The sequence below is a fragment of the Jaculus jaculus genome, chromosome 2 (assembly GCF_020740685.1).
Source record: "Jaculus jaculus isolate mJacJac1 chromosome 2, mJacJac1.mat.Y.cur, whole genome shotgun sequence".
NCBI classification, from domain to species: domain Eukaryota; kingdom Metazoa; phylum Chordata; class Mammalia; order Rodentia; family Dipodidae; genus Jaculus; species Jaculus jaculus.
The window spans coordinates 52,950,598-52,967,211 of NC_059103.1; the positions used below are offsets into that span (position 1 = coordinate 52,950,598).

Genomic DNA, 16,614 nt, shown 5'->3' on the forward strand with positions numbered 1-16,614 from the left:
TCTCTCGGGGGGCGGGGGGGGGGGAAGAAGCAAGGTTCATCCCTTTCTCACTAGCTCATGGATCATGTTAAGTGTTTTGTTTAAGGTCATTAGGAAGAGTGGGAAATGAAGACGCTGAGCAGAAGTGGGTCACTAATCTTTCAACTTGTACAGTAGCCATTTCATTGGTATCCTTTACAAGAAGCATGTCTATCTGTGCTGTCCAAGTGACAGGCATGCTGAGTATCTCGATGCATGGTGATAATTTGTTTTATAAAACAGTTTTTAATTTCATATGAAAAAATTTAGATCATTTTTAAAATGCAGTGTCTCTTTCTACTGCAAACAGAATCCCAGACACACTATTATTTTACATCTGGTTTTATGTGGGTGGCTATGGTATTGAACCTGGAGCAATAGACTTTGCAAGCACATGCCTTTAACACACTGAGCCATCTCCCAGCTCCTCTACAGAACTATGTATAATGTTAATGCCTCAGAGTTTATAAGACAAGGATCTGGAACATGGCTAGGCTCGTGTTCTTTGCCATAATGTAACAGCAGTGGCCTCGATTCCAGTTCCCAGTTCTCCTCATATGGTAGCAATTTGTCCTCTCATTGTAGGTGAGGTTTTAACATTTTAGCATTTTACGTTCTATTAATGCTTATTTCATTATTTAAATAAAATTATGATTCATATAATCTGAGGGTCTATGAAATAGTTGATATGAAAAAGAGGTGTGTGACAATTTAAATACAAGTGTGGGGCAGGGGAGATGGCTCAGTGGTTAAAGTCATTTGCTTGCAAGCCTACTAAACCCACATTTGATCCTCCCTAGCACTCAGGTAAAGCTTGACAAGAAAATGGTATGTGTGTCTGTGGGTAACAGGAGACAGAGCTAGGAGAATTACGGAGCTCTCAAGACAGCTAGTCTAATGTTTCAGCAGCCAAAACGAAAGACCCTGTTTCAGCCGGGAGTTATGGCACATGTCTTTAATCCCAGCACTGGGGAGGCAGAGGTAGGAGGATCGCCATGAGGCTACATAGTAAGGTCCAGGTCAGCCTGGGCTAGAGTGACACCCTACCTGGAAAAACCAAAAACCAAAACAAAAAAAGAAAAAGATCCTTTTTCAAAAAAGGTGGAAGCAGAGGATGGACACTTTAAGGTGTCCTCTGACCTCTATAACGTGCTCTGGCATGCAGATACACACACACACACACACACCCGCAATAAATAAAAATACCACTTAAAAATACTAGTGCTAGCCGGGCATGGTGGTGCATGCCTTTAATCTCAGCACTCAGGAGGCAGAGATAGGAGGATCACCGTGAGTTCAAGGCCACCCTGAGACTACATAGTGAATTTCAGATCAGCCTGGGGTAAAGTGAGACCCTATCTCGAAGAACCAAAATAAATAAAATAATTAAAAAAAAAACAAGTGCTGAGTTCCTTGGTCCTGGTGGCCCTGCTGCTGGCTTGGGCTGCCTGGACCCTGTGTGCTTGCTGCTGAAGCAAGTCTTTTGCTCCTGATTGATCAGCACTGGATCCCCAACTCCCAGATCCCCTGCTCCAGAGGGTATACACACAGAAAGGTAGCAAGACCCAAGGAGATAAACCACCCTGTGCATCTCAGTCAAGGCCCAGGCAAAACCACAGAGGAAGTGGAGAAGCAAGCAAGAGTGCTGCTTCCAGGGTGACCCTGATAATCAGCACCAGGGTGATGGAGACAGACCCTGAGGACACTCAACACCTACCAAAGTAGAGAACCAGAGGCTCCTGAGAGCTCATCAAAGTAGACTTAAAACTCACCCACCACGGCTTAGGGAATTTTGTAGAAGAGGGGATGGAAAGATTGTAAGAGCCACAGGTTGGTATGTCATGTACAGAGGCATTGCCTCCCCACAATAACTGACTGCTGCTCCCATAACAGATAACCCAAAACGCCACAGGGAATCCTTGCAACCCCATTGAGGAGCTGCCCCAGCAGAATGCGGGTGGGGAGGAGGGAAAAGATACTCCCAACAAATGATGTATCCATACAAAGTATTTTTTAAGAGAATAAGTAACAATCTATGAAGTACCTATGGAAGTTTCTAAAGACAAACATGTACAAATCTGAATCCAAAGAAACAAGTGCTATAAACAGAATAAATGCCATTTACTGCTATTCCTGTTTACAATTATTGAAATTTGGTATGTACAAACAAAACGAGTTACTTCTGGTCCAGGAGCACCTGGTAGACGTCTCAAAGAGAAGCACAGAACTGGCAGCTTTGTGGGTCTTGAATCCCATCAGCCATAGTGGCCAGATAATTGATCACCTAGGCAATGTCTCCTCAGCCAAGTAATGGCATTATTTTTTCAAACTACCAGCAATTCTCTTCCAAGTTAGTTAAAGGCATGCTAATTCAGTAGTGGAAAGATGATGGATGTATTTGTTTGAGAATCTACCATAAGCCAATTTCTGCTCTACTCAGTACAGACTGAGCAAACTTTGGTCTGATTCCACTCAAGTCCTGCTTCACACTAAGCTATCTGAACAGATAAGTCATTCCCTTGTGTTTACTTCTGAGCACCTCCCACCTCAGACATAGCCACACCTCACAACCCGCCACATGACTGGCCTTCCTGCTCTAGATCTAGATGTCACAGGCCTTTGTGAGGGAAAATAGGCTTTGTAACTAAGGTCACTTAACAAATGGGAAACAGATTTGATAAAGGGTGCTATGTTCAGAAATTGTAAAACATAAAATATTGCTTTATAACAACATTTTCATAAAAGCTTATTTTCATAATAATCAAAAGCTGCAAGTGGCCCAAATGCCCATCAAGAGAATAATGGGCAAATACATTGTGGCATAGGATGGAATTTCATGAAGGCAATATAAAGAATGCCCTGTTGGTGCCTGGCACACAGGCATAAGCCTCACAGACGTGACTGTAAAAAGCTAGACCACAGCTCCTGGACTGCAGCTGAATGAGTCCAGACACAGGAAGTTCAAGCACACCTGACTAAGTGATACTGGCACATGTCCCACCAGCAGTGTGATTTGGAAGTGTGACAACTGACTACAAAGGGCAGGAAGGATCTTCATATGTGTTGGCAGTGTTGTGTGTCCTGATGTGTGGTAGTTAAGTGTGCACGTGTAAAACTTGGCTATACGCTGAAGATTAGTGTTTTGGGGCCAGGGTATGGCTCAGGGGCAGATAACAAGCAAATACCTTGGGTTTATCCTTAGTGCTACACACAAGTATTTTTTTTTGTTTGTTTTGTTTTGTTTTTAAGAAATAAGAAAAATTAGGGGCCAGGGAAATAGCTGAGCTGGTTAAGAGCACTTGCTGTACAAGCACACAGATCTGAGTTTGATCACCAGTGCCCATGTACAAAGCCAGGCATGGCTGCATATGCCTGTAATTATGGGTACATGAAGCTCAGTGGGGCTCCCTAGTCAGCCAGTCTAATCACAAAACAGGCAGCTCCAGCTTCAGTGAGACACTCTTTCAGGGAAATTAGGTGGAAGAGCCATAGAGGATGACATGCCACATCTTTGCATCTGCATGCACACACATGGGACACACAAGTGCATGCACCGTGCACTCATGCATGCACACACACTACATTCTAACACTGAAAAGAGATCAGTGTTTGTTGTCTAAATTGTAGGTATCAACTCTAAAAAGGAAGAGAGGGGCTGGAGAGATGGCTTAGCAATTAAGTGCTTGCCTGTGAAACCTAAGGACCCCAGTTCGAGGATCAATTCTCCAGGACCCACATTAGCCAGATGCACAAGGGGGCGCACACGCCTGGAGTTCGTTTGCAGTGGTTGAAAGCCCTGGCGCACCCGTTCTCATTCTCTCTCTCTCTCTCCCTTTCTCTCTCTGCCTCTTTCTCTTTCTGTCACTCTCAAATAAATAAATAAAAATGAACAAAAATTTAAAAAAATAAAAAGGAAGAGGGCTGTGAATAGTAAACAAATGTTAGCCAAGGGTAGACACTACACCATGTGTTTTATTTGAAAGATGTTAGTAAACATAAGTAACCCCTTTAGGTAGGTACTACTATTGTTCTGTTTTAAGTAGGAAACCAAGGCCCAATTTGGTAAAGCTCCCTCATCCAACAAATAAATGTAGAAAGCCCTAGCATGTGAAACAAACAACTTGTGACCTTACACCTAGTATTTCAAATATTACCTTATGTTTCAGTTATAGTTTTCTACTTGGACACACACACACACACACACATACACACACATACACACACATAATCAAGAAACAATTTTCTTAAACTGGGCATGGTGGTACATGCCTTTAATCCCAGCACGCAGGAGGCAGAGGTAGGAGGATTGCCATGAGTTCGAAGCCACCTGAGACTATATAGTGAATTCCAGGTCAGCCTGAGCTAGAGTGAGACCCTACCTTGAAAAACAAAACAAAACAAAAAAGCAATTTTCTTGATAAGTTTGATATGTTATTTTCCACTTGTATGAAAAAGTTCATATGACCTGCCCTTTGGGCACAGAGGTAGGTAGGTATTACTCAGTGAGATGAGTGTAAGATGGAAGCTCACATGGAACATGCTGCAAAGAGATTATCTGAACAGTTGGGTATCAGTTTTAACTTGAGTCAGCTCTGTCTTGTGCATAGTATGTTAATGGGAGACGAACTGACATGTGTCTTAATACTTCACAGAGATGCTGCTTATGGAAGCTGCAGTTTCTACATTACACTTCTTGACTGCTTTCATGCCGTGAAGAAGGTAAGGGACTTGTGGGACACTGTTGCTGTTTGTTGGAATGGGAGATGAGGCTTGCTTCCACTTGGTTCTAGTAGATTCCTTCCAAAGGTGGAATGCTGTCAAAAGTATTCCATTTCACAGTTGATATCAGAATTACCCCATGCCAGTCAAAAATGTTTTCTGAGGGTCTGATTGCTTCTGTGTATGAGTGAGAGGAAAGCCACTTACAGACAGACAGGCTGGGGTTGTAACTCGGTTCCTGAACTTGCCCAGCATGTGAGAAGCCTTGAGTTCCATGCATAACACCACAAAAACAAACAAGGCACAAGTAAGAGACAGTTATGTAACTGGCATTTGTTTTGAGTATGTTTGACTTTAAAGAAAAAAAAAAATAAAGGAAAAGATGACTGGTTTCCAGTTCTCTGATTTATGCATTAGAGTACAACAGCAGTCTATAATAGCACATACACATTCAAAAAAAAAATACTTAGGTTTATTCAAAGATTAACAGCCTTTGCAGTTTTAAACATGTTTCATTTGGGTTGATTTTCATTGTTACTTAACATGTGGAATGTTTATGAATAAATGTCATGTTTTTTTTTAATTTAAAAAAAATTTTAAAGTTTATTTATTAGAGAGAGACATACAGACAGAATGGGTGCACCAGGGCCTCTAGCCACTGCAAACAAACTCCAGACACATGAACCACCTTGTGTATCTGGCTTACATGGGTCCTGGGGAATCCAACTGAGGTCCATTGGCTTTGCAGGCAAATGCCTTAACTGCTAAGCCATCTCCCCAGCCCTAAAGGTCATGTTTTAATTTTAGATGTGTCTCCTAGTCGACCAGCTTATGACATTCAAAGGAAAATAGGAATTGGAACTATGTTTTTTTATGTGGGGGGTATTGGAGTTTGAACCTGGACTTGTACGTGCAAAACATTACATGTGCCCTACCATAACCTACCCAACAGCTCCTAAACTGCAGTTTACCTTGTCACTGTCAGGAGCACCTAGCTTACATGTCATGACGTATATTGAAATATCGTAAGTTCAAGGACAAGAAAGTCATGGATTTGATCCTTTACAGCAGTCCCACATTATCCTCACCTTTATTCCTTATTTCAGTCCTAAAATATTAAGTAGGATTGGGATGTTTATCAGCAGTAGAGCACTTGCGGCATGCTTGAAACCTGGGTTTGACCTGTGTCATTGCAAAAACAGGAAAATTCTAGAAATAAATAGTTCACAAGTTTTAACTACTTTTGGCACATATGTATTGCTATAAGTGTTTTATTGTCAAGCTCCAAATGTGCCCTATTGTAAAATTAAACCTTATCATAGGTATGTCTACAAGTGGGAAAACATAGTGTGTATAATATTGGGTAGCGCCTGCAGTATGAGATTCCACTAGAGGTCTTGGAATGTAGTCCTTATAAAATGAAGACTTTTGGGCTGGAATTTTAGCCTTCTTAAATTTAAAAATCTGAAAACTGTGTTGACAAGTCACCCCTTTTGAACCACAGTAGCTTGTTGGTCAGGAATCAGCCAGGAGTGAGCTGGAGGACTCTGCTCAGAAGCCACTGGCTCTCAGTCCATGTTCATGCTGTGCCAGTGCTGTGTCTGCTGTCATTCAAGTGACATCACAGAATAACACAGAACACCAGATGTCAGTATACACATGCTCTGCTGGTGCCAGGCCTGCTGAAGCTCAGAGGAATGTCACAGAATAACACAGAACATTGTTTCTCTTTGAAAGTTTGAAGTGTAGTGTTACATCTGGGTTGTCTTTAGTATATGGGACATGGATCTCTTAATTTAATGTGCAGCTTATTTCTTTTTGAATTTTTATTTATTTGTTTGCAGGGGCTGGGAGAGAGAGATCCTAGGCATGGATACTGGGGAATTGAACCTGACTTGTTAGACTTTGCAGGCAAGCGCCTTAACCACTGAGCCATCGCTCCATGGATCTCTTAATTTAAAACATCCAAGTAGGGCTGGCCATGGAGCAGTGGCTCAGCGGTTTAGGCGCTTGCCTGTGAAGCCTAAGAACTTAGGTTCAAATCTCCAGGTCCCATGTAGCCAGATATAGTGACACAAGCACGCAATATCGCACATGTGCACAAGGCTGCACATACATCTGGAGTTCATTCACAATAGGCTGAAGGTCCTGGTATGCCTATTCTCTCTCTTTCTCCCTGCCCCCCCTCCCTCAAAAAATCAGAATATTTGCAGGTGACTGTTCATGAACTATGTGGGCTTTGTTTGCGACAAAGCAGCCCATAGTTTCTTTCCTTGTTAGTCTCAATAGACCATGAAGTCTTCAACTAAATTATTTTGATAGTGTTCTTACAAAAAGCTACTTAGATTACTTTCAAGGTATTATGCATAGATAAAATGATTGATAAATAAAAAATTATATTTAATTAAATATTGTTATTAGTATTTTTCCAGTAATGGAAGGATTTGAGAGGTATAGCCTCACTGTTTTTGAAAACTACTCAACCTAAATGTATTTTTCTGGGTCAATTCTGATACTTATTGATAGAGAAATGGATAGGATATAGGTTGGTATTTGCATCTTGATTCTCAAAAGTTTTCTTTTGGATTTTAGGCGATGCAGTATGGCTTCTTGAATTTCAACTCGTTTAACCTTGATGAATATGAACACTATGAAGTAAGTTCAAGGTTCACATCTCAGCCCTTCCCAGCTTCACTGAGGAATAGCTGACAAGTAGTTTCTGTACTGAACGTGTACAAAGAATGTTGTGGTGTCCATGTACACTGTGAAATGGCTCTCATGGTTAAGCTCATTCATACATGCATCACCTTGCAGTTTCCTATGTGCGCGCATGTGTGCATGTTGAAAACACTTATGTACACAGTGTTCACTTTATCTCCTGAGCTTACCTACTGTTGCAGTCAGGTTTGCATTGCTGGCAGAAATCACCCAACTAAGAGCAGTTTGGGAAAAAAAGGCTTATTTTGGCTTACAAACTTGAGGGGAAGCTCCTTAATGGCGGGGAAAAGGATGGCATGAGCAGAAGGTGGACATCACCCCCTGGCCCACATAAAGTGGACCATAGCAACAAGAGAGTGCACCCAACACTGGCAAGGGGAAACTGACTATAATACCCATAAGCCTGCCCCCAAGAATACACTGCCTCCAGGAGGCTTTAATTCCCAAATTTCCATCAGCTGGGAATCTAGCATTCAGAACAGCTAAGTTTATGGGGGACACCTGAATCAAACCACCACACCAACTCTTACCAAATCCCCCTTTCATTCATCTGTTCTACTTATTAAGGAGAAATCTCTTTCCACTCCAACGATAGAGTGAAAAGCGTTGTTTTCCCTCCATTGCCAGGTGTCCCTCCCTGTTCCTGATTTTTGGTGAGTTTTGTACTTGGTGAATGGGTCCACAGTGAACCAGCATGCTCCTGTGCGTTCTTCATAATGTTTAGTTCCAATGGCTTTCCTGCCATGACTGAGGTGTAGTTGGTATGTGCTTAGCATGGGGTTCAGTAGGATGAAAGTCATAGTGTGTTTCATTACTCTGAGGTAGACTTTCTTTTATTAGAACTTGTTTATATTGTCAGGACATTTCTGTTTAAGATTGTACAAAATAAACACAAATTTCTTAGAAGAAGGGAAGGGACTGTTTTACTGGATTCTGTTCATTAAATCCAGGAGAGGATGGGCCTTTAAGGAGGACCTCATTCTGATACTCCAACCCTTGCAGAGTTGGGCAGAAGTGAGCATGTTCATGTTGTAGTCACGTTCTCATTAATGGGATGAAGCACCTGACCAAAAGTAGCTGATGGGAGGAAAGTTGTTTATTTTGGCTTATATTCTTAGGGCAAGCTCCATGATGCCAGGGAAAAACAGCATGAACAGAGGCTGGACATCACCTCTGCCACAGTGGGTGGCAGACAACAGCAGAAAAGTGAGCCAAGTTCTGGCAAGGGTAAACTGGCTAAACACCCATAAGCCCATCCCCCAAAACACACCTCTTCAACAAGGCGCCACCTTCCAGATTGGGAACCAAGCCTTCAGAACACATGAGTTTATGGGGGATACCTAATTCATACCACCACAGCCTGCAAACCAGACCTCTCCAGTGGGGGTATAGATGCCTTCCAGAAGCTCTCAGCCACCACAGCTACACTCATCATAAGAACCTTAGCTGCTGTGAAGATCCTCACTGATGATGTGCCTCCCACAAATCACGAGTCTGTCCTTGAACCTGGTTGTGTTCTACATGAGGGAGCGCAAGACTTTTGCCAGACTGGATTCTCTGGCCATCTGAGGAGCTGGGGTACTGAGTCTAGCCACATCAGATCACCCAGACAAAAAGATGAGGTGTGGAGGGGCGTCCAGAAATGCAAAAGTGCAGGTGTCTTCTACATTTACTGTAGATAGATAGATGATAGACTTCTGCAAAGCAACTTAAGGCAAAAAAAAAAAAAAAAAAAAAGCATGATGGCATTCAAGAAAGATGCTAGTCTCTGCTTCTGTGTGTCAGTGCAATTTTCCTGAAGGTGAAAACACTCTTGGGTACGGCCCTGCTCCCCAAACCAGCTATCTCTAGTGCTTATGTGCCATCACATAAAACAATCACTGTAGGCCAAATGCTGTGTGTGTGTGTGTTTACCTAGAGAAAATATATTTTATTTTATTTTACTTGTTTAATTTTATAGAGACAAACACCACAGAAAGGTGTTAAGTCAGCTATGGTCAGTCACTGATAGAGGTCATTAAATACTGTACTTTAGCAATGGATTGTGATGGGCTGGAGGGATGGCTTAGCAGTTAAGGCATTTGTCTGCAAAGTCAGAGGACCCAGGTTTATTCCCATGGACCCATGTAATCCAGATGCACAAGGGGGCGCATTCATCTGGAGTTCATTTGAAGTGGCTGGAGCCCTGGCGTGCCCATTCTCTCTCTCTCTTTCTCTCTTTCTCCCTCTTTCTATCAAATAAATAAATACATTTAAAAATATTTTTAAAAAGAAATGGATTTTGATTATAGCAAAATAAGGATGCAGTTGACCCTAGTGAATGCCACAATTTGCTTTGTACCTTTGGTATATCACAGTCCAATTTATCAATACCATTACACTGAAGACTCATCAACAGTAGTTCTTTAGGCCCTGATGGTAAAGAGCTAGTGCTCTGCAGATGCTGGATGCAGAGGCGTGCCCTGCTTTCTGAAGAACTGCCTCTTACTTGACATCTACTGAAGATAACAGTGCACAGAGACCCGAGTTACAAGTAGCCCTGCCTACAGAAGGCCTTTAACACAGCACCGTACTCCTTCTCTGTTTGGAGGGGAGCCTTAGAATTATTTATTCTTTTTAAGTAAATGTGTTTACTATAATTAACTTCTCTGAATTTAGGATGCAACTCATCACCTGTAATGCCAGCAAGAGAATGAAGTCTGAGATACAGGTGTTGCCAATAGCCAATATCCAACTATAGGCGGCAGCACCTCTTCATCCTCCCTCCTCCCCCTCTCTCTTTTTCCACTCCCTTCTTACCTTTCTTTTTCCATACCCTTCTTACTTCTCTCTCATTTTGAGATAGGGTCTCTTATATAGCCCAGGCTGGCCTCTAACTCATTATGTAGTTGATGATGACCTTGGACTTCTGGACCCATTGCCTCCACCTCCTGAGTTCTGAATTAAGGGCATTACACCATCATGCCTGGTTTTATGTGGCTTTAGGAATAAAACTCAGGACTCCGTGCCTGCTAGGCAAGATACAGTTATCAACTGGGTTACTTATTCAGCCCCAGTGCTTGTTCTTATTCTTGCCTAGACTGTTTATTCTGGAACATGGGTCTACCTTTTCCCCATATTGAATGATTAAGTGTAGGTTTCAGTCCTGCCCAACCCCTCATAGATGCTTAAGAACTTCACAGTTTCAGTTTTAGGTACACAAATGCATGTAATTTAGCTTTTTTCTTTTTCACTCAATTTTTTGTACCATTTGTATTGTTTACTATCAAGTATATCTTAAATTCTTAAAACTGTGTGGTACATCTCACTATTAAATCTGCGCTGCATTTACGTTACAATTTTTGTTGTGGTAACTCAATTCAAAAGAAGTAAGAGGCTAGGGAGATGGCTGGGCTGAGGAGATGACTCAGTGGTTAAAAAGGCTTACTGAGCAAACTTGACCACCTGAGTTCTGATTCTCAGAGCCTATATAATGCTGGAGCGCAAGTAGCTTATGTACCTGGAACCCCAAACATGCCTAGGGCAATGGGAGACATTGTCTAGCCTAGTATACCCAGCTGCCTCAAACGAGGTGGAAAGTGAGGACTGGAATTCCAAGGTTGTTATTTGACCATCCACATGGCCACATATAGACTTACAAGGAAGTCACTCATTTTAGATACCAATTATATTCATAGTTCTTTTTGTATTTACAAGGTAATATTGTGATTTCAGTATACTTGTTCTTCTGAATTTTCTTTTTTTTTTTTTTTTCTTTTTTCGAGGTAGAGTCTCACTCTGGTCCAGGCTGACCTGGAATTAACTCTGTCATCTCAGGGTGGCCTTGAACTCATGGCAATCCTCCTACCTCTGCCTTCCGAGTGCTGGGATTAAAGGCATGCGCCACCACGCCCGGCTTCTTTTTTTTTTTTTTAATTTTTATTTATTTGAGAGCAACAGACACAGAGAGAAAGACAGATAGAGGGAGAGAGAGAGAATGGGCACGCCAGGGCTTCCAGCCTCTGTAAACGAACTCCAGACGCGTGCGCCCCCTTGTGCATCTGGCTAACGTGGGACCTGGGGAACCGAGCCTCAAACCGGGGTCCTTAGGCTTCACAGGCAAGCGCTTAACCGCTAAGCCATCTCTCCAGCCCCTGAATTTTCTAATTAAAATGTGTTTTAAATTTATTTATTTTTATTTTTTATAATTGACAACTTCCATGATTATAAACAATATCCCATGGTAATTCCCTCCCTCCCTGACTTTCTCCTTTGAAGCTTCACTGTCCATCATATCCCCTCCTCCTATCAATCAGGCTCTCTTTTATTTTGATGTCATCATCTTTTCCTCCTGTTATGATGGTCTTATATAGGTAGTGCCAGGCATTGTGAGGTCATGGATATCCAGGCCATTTTGTGTCTGGAGGAACACATTGTAAGGAGTCTTACCCTTCCTTTGGCTCTTACATTCTTTCCAACATCTTTTCCACAATGGACCCTGAGCCTTGAAAGGTGTGATAGAGATGTTTCAGTGCTGCGCACTCCTCTGTCACTTCTTCTCTGTACCATGATGCCTTCTGAGTCATCCCAAGGACACTACCATCTCAAAAGAGAAGCTTCTCTAACCAAAAGTGAGAGTAGCATTAATATATGGGTATGAACATTAAGAGAAGTGCTTACTGGGCAGTTTGGTGAGCATAGTATATACATTTAGCTAGATAGCAACAGACGTTACAGCACTAGGGCTCATGACTACCCCTGTTGTAGGTTTTCAGTATCAGGTATGTATTCTCTCCCATGGAGCAGGCCTCCAGTCAAATTAGGGGTTAGTTGGTTCCCCCATAACAGATATGCCAGTTGGCTTATTTTGCCTGGCTGGCCAAATCTAAGGCTTGCAATGTCCACTTTTGAGTATCTTCACTGGTGATTTCTCTCTCTCCCATTGAGCCTCATGCAGTGTGGCTTTTTCCAGCTTTCTGTCAGCTGGTCTACCTAGAAGAGGTTTTCAGCTCAGTTGCAACAGGATTTCTCAATGACTTTACAGCACAAGTATGTGGAGAATTCAGCAATAGGGTCTTACTGTCTATTCCTGGTGGGACACCAAGGGCCTTGTCAATGCTTTGGGGGCATCAGGGACCTCCCTGGCACTGAAAATATTCCAGTAACAATCTATGGCTCCAGAGTGTTCCATTGTCCAAAAACGTAGGTTTCCACATGATTTATTTATATCCTCTTGAATTTTGATTGGCCCTCCCTCCATCTTTATTCAATTTCATCCCCATCCTCACTTAGGTCTTTTCACCCCCAATAATCTGTTCTTCTATTTATATATATACAGTACCATGCTATTAAGTCATCCCTCCTCCCTTCTATTCTATTCCCTTTATATCCCTTTCTAGCTTACAGGCCTCTGTTACTGAGTTTTCTTCCTACTCACACAGAAGTCCAGTCATCTGTAGGTAGGATCCACATATGAGAGAGAACATGGGACATTTGGCTTTCTGGACCTGGGTTATCTCACTTATTATAATCCTTTCCGGAGCCATCCATTTTCCTGAAAAGTTCATAACTTCATTTTTCTTTACTGCTGAGTAGAATTCCATTGTGTAAATGTGACATATCTTCATTATCCACTCATCAGTTGAGGTATATCTAGGCTGGTTCCATTTCCTAGCTATTGTGAATACAGCAGCAATAAACATGGTTGAGCACGCACTTCTAAGGAAATGAGATGAGTCCTTAGGATATATGCCTAGGAGTGCTATAGCTGGGTCATATGGTAGGTCTGTTTTTAACTGTCTCAGGAACCTCCACAATGATTTCCACAATGGCTGGACCAGATTGCATTCCCACCAGCAGTGTAGAAGGATTCCTCTTTTTCCACATCCTCGCCAGCATTTATGGTCATTTGTTTTCATGATGGTAGCCAGTCTGACAGGAATAAGATGAAATCTCCATGTAGTTTCAATCTGCATTTCTCTGATGACTAGGGATATAGAACATTTTTTTAGATGTTTATATGCCATCCGTATTTCTTCTTTTGAGAACTCTATTTAGTTACATAGCCCATTTTTAATTAGCTTGTTTGATTTCTTATTATTTAGTTTTTGAGTTCTTATATATCCTAGATATTAATTCTGTGTCAGATGTATTTTTTCCCCATTCTGAATGACAAAGATTTTTGCCCATTCTGTAGGTTACTGCTTTGCTGTATACACAGTGTCCTTCGCCTTGCAGTTTCATGAGGTCCCAGCATTTAATCAGTGGCTTTATTGCCTGAGCAATTGGGGTTATATTCAGAAAGTCTTTGCCAATACCAATATGTTGAAGGGTTTCCCCTATGTTTTTCTCTAGCAATTTCAGTGTTTCAGGTCTGTTATTAAGGTCTTTGATCCATTTGGACTTATTTCTTGTACATGGAGAGAGATAAGGATCTATTTTCATCCTTCTACAGATACATATCCAGTTTTCTCAGCATCATTTGCTGAAGAAGCTGTCTTTTCTCCAATGAATATTTTTGGCATTTTTTTTTTAATTTTTTTTTTTTAAATTTTTATTAACATTTTCCATGCTTATAAAATATATCCCATGGTAATTCCCTCCCTCCCCACCCCCACACTTTCCCAGTTGAAATTCCATTCTCCATCATATTACCTCCCCATTACAATCATTGTAATTACATATATACAATATCAACCTATTAAGTATCCTCCTCCCTTCCTTTCTCTACCCTTTATGTCTCCTTTTTAACTTACTGGCCTCTGCTACTAAGTATTTTCATTCTCACACAGAAGCCCAGTCATCTGTAGCTAGGATCCACATATGAGAGAGAACATGTGGCACTTGGCTTTCTGGGCCTGGGTTACCTGACTTAGTATAATACTTTCCAGGTCCATCCATTTTTCTGCAAATTTCATAACTTCATTTTTCATTACCGCTGAGTAGAACTCCATTGTATAAATGTGCCACATCTTCATTATCCACTCATCTGTTGAGGGACATCTAGGCTGGTTCCATTTCCCAGCTATTATAAATTGAGCAGCAATAAACATGGTTGAGCATGTACTTCTAAGGAAATGAGATGAGTCCTTTGGATATATGCCTAGGAGTGCTCTAGCTGAGTAATATGGTAGATCAATCTCTAGCTGTTTTAGGAACCTCCACACTGTTTTCCACAATGGCTGGACCAGATTGCATTCCCACCAGCAGTGCAGAAGGGTTCCTTTTTTTCCACATCCCCGCCAACATTTATGATCATTAGTTTTCATGATGGTGGCCAATCTGACAGGAGTGAGATGGAATCTCAATGTAGTTTTAATCTGCATTTCCCTGATGACTGGTGACGTAGAACATTTTTTTAGATGCTTATATGCCATTCATATTTCTTCCTTTGAGAACTCTCTATTTAGCTCCATAGCCCATTTTTTGATTGGCTTGTTTGATTCCTTATTATTTAACTTTTTGAGTTCTTTGTATATTCTAGATATTAATCCTCTATCAGATATATAGCTGGCGAAGATTTTTTCACATTCTGTAGGTTGCCTCTTTGCTTTTTTCACTGTGTCCTTTGCGGTGCAAAATCTTTGTAATTTCATTAGGTCCCAGTGGTTAATCTATGGTTTTATTGCCTGAGCAATTGGGGTTGTATTCAGAAAGTCTTTGTCAAGACCAATAAGTTGAAGGGTTTCCCCTACTTTTTCCTCTAGCAGTTTCAAAGTTTCCAGTCTGATGTTAAGGTCTTTAATCCATTTGGACTTAATTCTTGTGCATGGCGAGAGAGAAGAATCTATTTTCATCCTTCTGCAGATATATATCCAGTTTTCAAAACACCATTTGCTGAAGAGGCTGTCTCTTCTCCAATGAGTATTTTTTGGCATTTTTATCGAATATCAGGTGGCTATAGCTACTTGGGCTTACATCTGGGACCTCTATTCTGTTCCACTGATCTACATGTCTGCTTTTGTGCCAGTACCATGCTGTTTTTGTTACTATGGCTCTGTAGTATAGGTTAAAATCAGGTATGGTGATACCACCAGCCTCTTTTTTGTTGCTCAGAATTATTTTAGATATTCGAGGTTTTTTGTGATTTCAAATGAATTTTTGGATTGTTTTTTCTATTTCCATGAAGAAAGCCATTGGAATTTTGATAGGGATTGCATTAAATGTGTAGATTGCTTTAGGTAAGATTACCATTTTCACGATATTGATTCTTCCAATCCAGGAACAAGGGATGTTTCTCCACTTTCTAGTGTCTTCTGCAATTTCTCGCTTGAGTGTTTTAAAGTTCTCATTGTATAGATTCTTTACTTCCTTGGTTAGGTTTATTCCAAGGTATTTTATTTTTTTTGATGCAATTGTGAATGGGAGTGATTCTCTGATTTCATCCTCTGTGTGTTTGTTGTTAGCATATACGAAGGCTACTGATTTCTGTGTATTTATTTTGTATCCTGCTACATTGCTGTAGGTTTTGATCAGCTCTAACAGCTTGCTAGTAGAGTCTTTAGGGTCCTTTATGTATAGAATCATGTCATCTGCAAATAATGATAACTTGATTTCTTCCTTTCCAATTTGTATCCCTTTTATGTGTGTCTCTTGCCTTATTGCTATGGCTAAGACTTCCAAAACTATATTAAATAGAAGTGGGGACAGTGACACCCTTGTCTTGTTCCTGATTTTAGTGGAAAAGCTTCCAGTTTTTCCCCATTTAGTAATATGTTGGCTGTAGGCTTGTCATAAATAGCCTTTATTATATTGAGATATGTTCCTTCTATTCCCAGTCTCTGTTGGACTTTTATCATGAAGGGATGTTGGATTTTGTCAAATGCTTTCTCTGCGTCTAATGAGATGATCATGTGATTTTTGTCCTTCAACCCGTTTATGTAATGTATTACATTTATAGATTTGCGTATGTTGAACCATCCCTGCATCTCTGGGATAAAGCCTACTTGGTCAGGGTGAATGATCTTTTTGATATACTCTTGTATTCTGTTTGCCAATATTTTGTTGAGAATTTTTGCATCTATGTTCATGAGGGAGATTGGTCTGTAATTTTCTTTTTTTGTTCTATCTTTGCCTGGTTTTGGTATCAGGGTGATGCTGGCCTCATAGAAGGAGTTTGGTAGAATTCCTCCTTTATCTATTTCCTGGAAAAGCTTAAGAAGCAATGGTGTTAGCTCTTCC

At 41.1% G+C, this 16,614-nt stretch overlaps 1 protein-coding gene across 8 annotated transcripts in view; it reads left to right on the forward strand.

Moving 5' to 3' along the window:
* Cdc14b (cell division cycle 14B) overlaps window positions 1-16,614 on the forward strand; it is a 115,807-nt gene that overhangs the window by 67,686 nt on the left and 31,507 nt on the right. For all 8 annotated transcript variants that reach the window (XM_045142942.1, XM_004656847.2, XM_004656848.2 and 5 more), the window contains exons 6-7: window positions 4,671-4,737; window positions 7,330-7,392. In XM_045142942.1, coding sequence (XP_044998877.1) covers window positions 4,671-4,737; window positions 7,330-7,392 — 130 coding nt within the window. The remainder of the gene's footprint in view (window positions 1-4,670; window positions 4,738-7,329; window positions 7,393-16,614) is intronic.